The 9696-nt window shown below is 50.8% G+C and overlaps 1 protein-coding gene across 1 annotated transcript, besides 18 other annotated features; it reads left to right on the top strand.

Moving 5' to 3' along the window:
* Positions 1-1123: part of a mobile genetic element that runs on past the window's edge.
* Positions 31-104: a tandem repeat.
* Positions 1124-1141: 18 nt separating the features above from the next.
* Positions 1142-7108: a mobile genetic element.
* EKO05_0000788 (uncharacterized protein) lies at positions 1414-6872 on the top strand (the record flags this gene model as incomplete). The annotated part of the gene is made up of 4 exons (XM_059635500.1): positions 1414-1965; positions 2044-2388; positions 2676-5757; positions 6049-6872. The coding sequence occupies 4 exons, from the start codon at positions 1414-1416 to the stop codon at positions 6870-6872; spliced, it is 4803 nt and encodes a 1600-aa protein (XP_059491483.1).
* Positions 3027-6040: a mobile genetic element.
* Positions 3453-4837: a mobile genetic element.
* Positions 3453-6019: a mobile genetic element.
* Positions 3495-4837: a mobile genetic element.
* Positions 3507-4807: a mobile genetic element.
* Positions 3558-4843: a mobile genetic element.
* Positions 3564-4816: a mobile genetic element.
* Positions 3564-4837: a mobile genetic element.
* Positions 3564-6013: a mobile genetic element.
* Positions 3570-4843: a mobile genetic element.
* Positions 3579-4513: a mobile genetic element.
* Positions 7076-8215: a mobile genetic element.
* Positions 7426-7453: a tandem repeat.
* Positions 8202-8279: a mobile genetic element.
* Positions 8280-9696: part of a mobile genetic element that runs on past the window's edge.

Genomic DNA, 9696 nt, shown 5'->3' with positions numbered 1-9696 from the left:
CCTCTAGCTCTCTAACCCCTCTAGGAGAGATATACTAGCCTATACTAATCCTAAGACCTATATCTATACCCTTATTATCTATACTATACCTATAATCTACTCTAGAAATACACTAACCTAGTATATTTAACAGGACTATAACGTTACCTCTACCCTCTACTCCCTCTAAACAACTAGCTAGTAGACCTGCTACTCTAACAGCACCTAAGCTCCCCTCTTTCTAATTTAATATAGCTACTAGGCCTATAAACTAAGCTCCTATTACTAAAACAGTAAAAGAAGCTCTATCTATTACTAGGATAATAGTTATTTAGGCTTCTTCCCTAGCTACCTTAAACAAGGAACAATTAAACCTCTTAGACCTTCTAGAAATCTTTTAAAACTATATAGAAAACAACAGAATAAATAAATAAGGCCTCTCTATCCTAGCCTTCTAAGTATCTAACCTTAAAACAGTGTCTAAATTAATTAAAACAAGAGCAAAACTCCTTTAGAAACCTACCTTAGCTACTAAGACTTCTACTATTTAACCTTCTACTTAGCCTACCTTATACGCATCTGCAGCTTTAGCTAACCTCCCTAAGAATATAGACTAGTAAACAGTTATAAAGAAAAAACAACCTACTATTATAAAGAACTCTCTAAGCGCACGCTAACTAGTTCTTACACTAGAGCAAGAACTACCCTCTTTTACCCCCCTAGAGATGTGTAATACTTTTAATAAGGCCTTTATAGATAAAGGAGTAAGCCTTCCTATAATTACTTCTACTAGCCTAAGTAGAAGGAATAATATTGTTCTTACTATAACGCCCTCCTTTACTGTAAAATACCTACTTAAAAACTAGGTAATCTAGCAATTAGTTACTACCTATAAGGAAGCCCTTCTAATAGAACTATAGCATAAAGTAATCCTACACAACATCCCTACGTCTCTAGAAACAAACTAGGACCTAGAGGTGCATAAGTTAGAGATAACTACCTTTAACAAAGGCCTAACAATAGTAGGAAACCTATTCTAGCTAACAAGCTACAAAAGAAGACAGAAGTAATAACTAGAATCTGTTTGTGTAGCGTTTGTAATAGAAAAAGAGGTACAATAAGCTATACGTAATAGACTATACCTGTAAGGGCACTGTAGGCATGTCACGGGTGTTCTCCCTACAACAGGGGATACCTCGGACAGACCCCGGGCCAAGCCCGGAGACCCACCGACCAGTATATAATATCCACACACCTGAAGACTCATCTATCAAGGATTCGTCTTATCTCTCAATATCACCTATTATTTCATCCCATATCGCTCTGCTCTATTGCCTGCCTACAGTGCCCTTACAATTCGAATCCTTCATACTTCCTCTCAGAACAGGCAGCCAATTGGCAGCAGAGAGACGGGAAAAAACTCAGCCATCAGCAATGGCTGGAGGACGACGCAACCTCCGCTCAACCACTAGCGACGTGGAGGAGTTGCCCCCTCGCGACGACCTCGGTCAGGAGCCGGATGCGCAACGCCGCGACGACGCGCCCAGGGTATCGCCGGCACCCATGGAGCCACCGCTCAACCCTCACATCAGGGGCGGGTCAGCCACCACGGCGGCAGGCATCGCGACGCCAGACGTCCCAACGCCACGCGTCACACAAATGGAGTTGCTACAGGCTTCCATCCCGTTGTTGCTGGAGGCACTCAACGAGGCAGAATTGTCCGGCGCCCCCGAACGAGAAATCGAAATCCGGCAGCGGCAATTCAACCGGGCAGTGGAGACCCTGCAGCGGACGCACGTCGGACCCACGCCGGGTAGCCACCGCCCAGCGTTCGACGAGGCAGGCAAGATAATGCGAGTCCTCAACAACGTCCAACCTAAGCCAAAACTTGGGACGGATAACAAGCCTCCATCGACCCAGCAGGTGGACCAGTGGATTAAGGACATAGACACGGCGTTCCAGTACGCTCAAGTAGTCGAAGACTCCGTGACCCGCACCTATTGGATCATGGGCACTATCCACTATAGTGTCCATTGAGAATTGATCCAACAACGTATCAACGAGGGATCAATCCGAACCTGGGCCGACCTCCGCGCAGAGGAGGAGCAGCTTGTACAAGACCCAGTCTTCACTCAGTACAAGAACTACGATAAGTACTTTAACTATAAGTGGAAGGCCGACAATTCCGTCAACACCTTCCTAATGAAGTTGAACAAGCGGGAGTCTCTACTGCCCCGCAACTTCGCTAAGTTTGACGACGGCACAGATGACCATAAGTTCAAGATAGCGTTTGTATGGAGCCTTACTCCCCACGAACTCCAACGTGAGATCCAGCGCAATGGCAGCCTGGAACACATTACTGAGTGGATAGAGTTTGAACGGGCCCTCCGTAACGCAGAGACCGCAACAGTCCCCTTAAACTTAAGCCTCCGGGCTGAAGGCAGCGGTCGAAACAAAAGACCTTACTCTTCTCCTAATAGGGGAGGATTTAAAAGGCACCACAGCCGGGCCTCGACCCCCTCCGGGAGCGACGCCGGAAAGCAGCCGGGAGACTCCCGGCCAGCAACCAATAACGCTAATTCGTCAGGCGGCAAGGGGTCCCATAGGGGCAATTACCACCAACAATCCAATAGGGGTGGTTATCATCAGCAACGGGGCCATTAGAGAGGCCGCGGAGGTGGCAACCAACAGTCCAGTGGAAGCAACCAGGGAAATGGGAAGCCCTAGTCGCCAACCTTTCCCACCTACGACTGGGGCCGGAAACCAAAGGGAAGCAGACCCGCATAGCGGTCACTGTCCAGCTGATTGACTCCGAGGGCAACCCTAAAACTCTCCGGGCCCTGTACGACTCAGGCTCGGAACTGAACCTCATCGCCGCACAGGTAGCCATAGACCTAGGACTCAACCCGGCGGGGACTGACCAGCGACCGAACGCGGTGGTCCTAGACGATACAAAGCTGTCGTTGATTGAGCAGTACCAGTTGACGATGGTCTGCCACGACAGCAAGGGAACACCCAAAACGGTTGGGCCAACCAAATTCTGGTCCACACCATTCGTCGGGTACGACCTAGTATTGGGGTATCCATGGCTGGCCGAGGCAGACCCATGTATCCGTTTCTCCACAGGAACCTACGAGTGGTTCACTGACGACGTCGAGAGAGTCCAGCTGGTGACCGCCGAACAATTGTTCAGTGATCTGGAGCCAGGCGAGCAGCCATACCTGCTACAGCCCGAGAGTCTGGGCATGGGTGGTCCAGCGGACGTCCATCGGACGGACGCCGGACAGACGCCGGACGCGCCCCTCGCCGAATGGTCAAGGATCATGGCAGTGGGAATCGACGGCGGCCCCATCCCAGAAGATGACGCCCCAGATATGGAGGAGCTCAAGTATGTGCCAGAGCACCTCCATCACAAGTGGTTTGCCTTCAGCAAACGGCAGACGAGTGTGTTGGCACCACACCGGGAGTATGATCACTCCATAGATATCGAGGCTGGTGCCAAGGTTCCCAACCTCCCGATCTATAACCTGTCCCGCCGAGAGCTGGATATACTCCGGGAATACCTCGAGGCGGCACAGGAGAAGGGCTGGATCCGCCCAAGCAAGTCGCCGGCGGGAGCCCCCATCCTGTTCGTCCCCAAACCTGATGGTACTATGAGACTGTGCGTCGATTACCGGGGATTGAACAAGATAACCATCAAGAACCGGTATCCTATCCCACTGGTGAGCGAAATGATGGATCGACTGTCGAAAGCGAAGGTCTTCACTAAGCTGGATCTACGTGACGCCTATCACAGGCTCCGGATCAAGGAGGGCGATGAGTGGAAGACCGCGTTCAAGACGCGATACGGTCATTTCGAATACCTGGTCATGCCGTTCGGGCTGGCTAACGCACCAGCCACGTTCCAATCCTATATCCACCGAGCCCTGGGAGGCTTACTGGATAGGATCTGCGTGGTGTACCTGGACAACATCCTTATCTATTCCCAGAACGAGGAGGACCACGACAAGCACGTCGAGGAGGTCCTAGATCGTCTGGTTGAGTGGGGGATGTTCGCGAAGGCAAGCAAATGCGTCTTCTCCAGTAAATCAGTGGAGTTTCTGGGATTCGTCATCACCCCAGACGGTGTGGTAATGGACCCTGAGAGGGTCCGTACCATCACCGAATGGCCCGAACCATCCAGTTATAAGGATATTCAAGTGTTCTTGGGCTTCGCCAACTTTTATCGGCGATTTATATTCAACTATTCAGGAATTGTCCGGCCGCTCATCGACCATATGACGGCCGCCCAGCGCCCGGAGGAGGACCGGGGGGTCCCCGGTCAAGAAGAGGGGGGGGCGAAACCGAAGAAGAGTTGGAAGGGACCAACAAAATGGTATAAACCATGGCACTGGCCAGAGGAAGCTCGCACGGCGTTCCTCACGATCAGGGAGAAGTTCACAGGGGCCCCAGTGCTTCAGCACTTTGACCCGAACAAGCCTATCATCGTCCTTACCGACGCGTCAGATTTCGCCATGGCAGCCATCCTGTTGCAACCCCAAACGTCCGACCTGGCCACAGAGCTTCACTGGAAGCCTGTGGCGTATTGGAGCCGGAAGTTCACGGGCCCATCCATCAGATGGCACACCCACGATAAAGAACTGTCCGCGATCGTCGAAGCCTTTAGGCAATGGAGACACTATCTCGAACACGCCCCGGCGACGATCAGAGTACTCTCAGATCACAACAACCTGAGGTACTTTATGACAACGAAGGAGCTCTCTCCTAAACAAGCCCAATGGGCGGAGGAGCTGGCAAGATTCGACTTTGAAGTCGAATACAAGCCGGGACCTGAAAACGCGGCGGACGGCCCATCGAGGCGTCCAGATTACGCACAAGGTCTCAAGGTTGGAGAACAGCAGGCCCTGCGGGACGCCATGCTACCCACCTTACAACAGAAGCTTCGGATCTGGACAATTCGCGAGTCCAGGGCTCAACACGATGCACAGGCAACATCTGGGCTTGACGTGCCCGTGGCAGACCCAGCAGGGGTCCGGCAACCACCCGAAGTCGTCCCTGAGGAATTCCACCGGCATCAGGTCGGCCATAGAGATTCGTCTCCCACGGATCCCGATCCTCCATCCATTGACCAAAGTCAGGATCGGCCCGTTACCGAAGCCAGGGGACCGAACTTTGACGTCGCAGAAGCTCTCCTTCGTAGCCTAGACGGCAGAGTCGGTGCCCCTACAAACCTTGCGAACGAAGCCGCGCAAGGAGATTCCGCTTTTGCCCTGGATACACCAGCAATCCTAGCGGATTTCGTCAAGCAGGTCCAGCAACGGGACGTACTATACCCCGGAAAGCTGTCGCTGACGACCGGGACGGATGGCGGAGCGAAGAAGGCACAACACCACTGGGAGGTTGACCCCAGTGGGACCTTACGCAGGAGTGGGAAAGTTTGGATTCCCGATGATATTACTCTGCGCCACACTATCCTATCAAGGAATCACGATGACCCTATGGGAGGTCACTACGGCGTAGATAAGACCGCCGAAGTACTTAAGAAGAAGTACCATTGGCCAGGGCTGATGAAGGACGTACATCACTACATCCGAAGGTGTCCCGCGTGCCAACTCCACAAAATCAGGAGGCACAAGCCGTGGGGCTTACTCACACCACTTCCAGTCCCTGATACTGCCTGGCGGCACTTCTCCCTTGACTTTGTGACAGACCTACCGAAGTCAATGGACGCTAAGGGGAACGAGTACGACGCTATACTGGTCCTTGTGGACCGGTTTAGTAAGTACGTCCGGTACCTACCCTGTACCAAGACGATCACTGCCCAGCGCCTGGCCGAACTGTTGATGGAACAGAGCTTCTCGAAGCAAGGACCACCAGATACGCTGCTGTCAGATCGAGGTTCAGTGTTCACCAGCCAATTTTGGTCTGATATTTGCTACCACCTGACGATTGACCACCGGCTCAGTACGGCGTTCCATCCCCAGACGGACGGGCAAACGGAGCGTCAGAATCAGGAGTTGGAGACGTACTTACGCATATACATGAACTACCAACAGGATAACTAGGTAGACCTCCTGCCATATGCCGAGTACGCCTACAACTCCAAAGCTCACTCCGCACATGGAGAATCTCCCATCAAGGTCGCCTTTGGCACTGACCCTAAGGGATTTGACGGGATGCCCGATGAGCACTGGCTCCGAAAGCCCCCAGCTGTCTGGGACAAAGACGGAACCACGCCGGAGCTGCGTAGGCAGGTCGCCGGACGCTTAGAGCGCTGGCACGACATGTGGAGAACAGCAAAAGAGGCCTTAGAGTACACACAAAAGGGCAACGCCCGGTGGTACAATACGAAGAGGTCAGAACAACACTTCGCCGAGGGGGACTCAGTCCTCCTGCGGGCCAAGAACCTGATGACGAGCCGTCCTTCAAAGAAGTTTGACGCTCGCTACCTTGGACCATTCGTGGTACTCAGGAAGATAGGAAAGCTGGCGTACAGGCTGAAGCTCCCCCCATCGATGGACAGAGTGCACCCGGTGTTCAATGTATCATTACTTGAGCGCTGGAGGGAACCCCTGGAGAACAGCGGGTTTCAGCCAGGTCCTATCAGTATACCGGAAGACATTCTGCCTGGCGACAGGTATGAGGTCGAAGGTATACTGTCACACCGAGACACTGTAGCCCAAGGAAGGGAGTACAGAGTCAAGTGGCTGGGTTGGCCCAACGAAGAGGCAACCTGGGAACCACTTGACCATCTCGACCACTGCGATGAGATCCTTCAGGATTATCACCAAAGCGTTCGCGCGGGTGATCCATCGGCGGGTGACCGGGCAGTGCCCGGGGAACCAACGCTACCAAAGCGTAAGAGAGGACGTCCTAAGAAGTCCGCCTCCTAAAAAGGATATCCTTCCAACCCAGCCGAGAAGTGAGGATGGACGCTCCCAGAATAAGTGCAGCTGGTGGCCGAAGGAGGCCCGGCGTCTATCCGATACATCACTGGCAAGAATGGCACGTTCAAGTTAGAAGAGAAGATCAATTGCAAGGTTCATCAAAAGTCACTATAGAAGTGGAGAGTCTTCACGACTACTACCACACTAGGCAGCAGGCACCCGGCAACGACCCGACCTCTGACCGCTCTCTCACCTGGGCGCAATTCACGCGCAAACAAACAATAGTTTGCCTGCACCTAGGCAACACTTCCACCGACAATTGGATATTGTCCAATAATCTCACCCGAGATTCACGTTGCAAACACAAACACGCTGGAGCCGGACCACGCTGCGCGAGAGTTCAGGCAAGGCGTCAGGCATGGCAAGGCTGACAGCTCACTGTCACAGGCCGGCATGCGGAGGAGATCCCCCGTGAATGAGCGAATCCCGCAGACCAGTTCGCGCAGGAACAGGCTGCAGGAGCCGCTGGCGATCCTCTCGCGGACGTCACCGGTTGGGGACTCACTCACTCACTCACTCACCACTCAGGCCCCAGGGATTTCGATCCCTGGCACAAGGCACCCGACCACCTAGGGGGTCGCGGAGAGTATAAACAAAAACGTCCACACGCAGGGCAGACCCCGGCCCAGTGCCGGTCGCCACTCGCGAGACGCAGGGAGCGGATAGCCCCTACACGTCTGACGAACGACAGTCACGCTCCCCACGGGTTTCAGAGCTAAGGGACGCTTCGGCGTTGACCTTTGTGACGTCCAACAGTCACGCTCCCCACGGGTTTCAGAGCCAAGGAACGCTTCGGCGTTGACCTTTGTGACGTCGGGTTCGAGCCACTGCTCACCCATCAAGCCATGGAGCTGACAATTGCGGACTTGACCTGGGTTGAGACTCCGGCAAACAAGGAAGCGTCGCGACGACGGCGTAGCTGGCGTCTATAGGATTGCTCTTAACAGCTACCCGGCCTCACTTAATGCAGGAAAACCCGGTCGCCCGGCAACACAGCGGTGCCGCCCCGGTAGGGCACCGAGGAAGCGTCGTGACGACGGTGTAGCTGGCATCTGTGGGATTGCTCTTGAAACAGCTACCCGGCCTCACTTGATGCTGGATAGTCACCCCAGGCCACACCACATTTCTCCTGCCTAAGTTTTTCCCTCCACAGGAGGTTTTTCTGGAGCTCAATGATGGCGCTGGGGATTCCCCAAAACGGTTCGGGACGAACCTTCAGAAGGGGGGGCTATTGTCACGGGTGTTCTCCCTACAACAGGGGATACCTCGGACAGACCCCGGGCTTGGCCCGGGGTCTGTCCGAGGTATCCCCTGTTGTAGGGAGAACACCCGTGACAATACCTTCTAGAAGCTAGTATAAGAGTAAAGAAGTTTATTACTATACCTCCTACTACACAATGCTAAAAGTGTTAGTAATTTAGACATATAAAGAATAGGTGCCTTAATAGCACTATATATAAGATATGCGCAGACAAACACCCTATAATACTAAACAAATATAACATATATAGCACTACTAGTAAAGCCTGCGTATATACTATACCTAAGTGTATAAACTATAAAGAAGTATATATAGCAGATAGTATTTAATATACAGTCTATAAGGCTATAATAAACGCATAAACACATCTAGAATACTAGACAACCTAAGGATTCTATAAGTAAATCTAAATAAGAGTGTATAAGCTATAGAGAGCGCTTTATAACTTACAGTAGAACTTACTATAGACCTTATCTTAGTATAAGAACTATAGCTTACCCCTACTTAATAATAACCTTTAGACTACTTAGACACATGCTCTATAAACCACCCCTCCTTTACATAAATCCTACCTCTACTACAGGACTATAGCATAAGGCTACGCGTTCTAGCCTATGTCCTACGTTTAACACTAGTACAAATTACCCTAACAGCAGATTTAAACCCTAACCTAGACTTTCTAGCTATTACAGCCTAGGAGTCTAGGTTAAACTTTACAATCTATAATATCTACAACTAAACAAACGCATAAGAAACAACAACAGTAGAAAGAAAGCTTCTAAATAGCTAAACTCTGCCTAACTTAATCCTGCTAGGGGACTTTAACACCTACTACCTTTAGTAGGACTCTACTATAACTACTATAACACTAAAGGCTAGTAGCTTTATTACCTAGATAAGAAGTAAAACCTAGAGCTACTAAACACTTCTAGTATAGGCACCTTCTACAGGCTAAACATAAGCAGGGAAAGTGTTCTAGACCTTACCTTTGCCACACACAGGCTTACAAACTAGATAGAAGACTAGCAAACCCTAGCAGGTATAGGCTTAGACTACCTAGGTATCCTGTTTATAATTACTATACCTAGAATACAGCTCCTAAACAACCCTACCCCCTAGTTTCACACTAAGAAGGCAGACTAGGACCTATTTTAGAAGGAGCTAGCAAAGGAATTAGGAAAAAGCGCTGCCCTAAATACTTTAAGCCCTAAACACTCTACTAGCACCTCTCTACTCCTTATCTAAGGAGAGGACAGAGAGCTAGAAAAGTAGCTTAAAGCAATAGGAAAGGAGCTTACTACAGTAATAATAAACGCAGCTAAGACTGTAATCCTATAAAGCTCTACTAGTGCAAGAAGTAAACCTTAGTAGAACCTAAACCTAAAACTACTAAGGATAAACATGCTTAGTAAACAACGCCTCCTATAGAGAGAACTAGCTACTAGCTCTACAACCACACATATATAGAAAAGGGACTACCTAATTACTAGAAATAACTACCTATAAACA

The sequence above is a fragment of the Ascochyta rabiei genome, chromosome 1 (genome assembly GCF_004011695.2).
Source record: "Ascochyta rabiei chromosome 1, complete sequence".
Classification (NCBI taxonomy): domain Eukaryota; kingdom Fungi; phylum Ascomycota; class Dothideomycetes; order Pleosporales; family Didymellaceae; genus Ascochyta; species Ascochyta rabiei.
The sequence above is the reverse complement of the archived record's forward strand: the minus strand, read 5'-3'. Positions and strand labels throughout refer to the sequence as shown.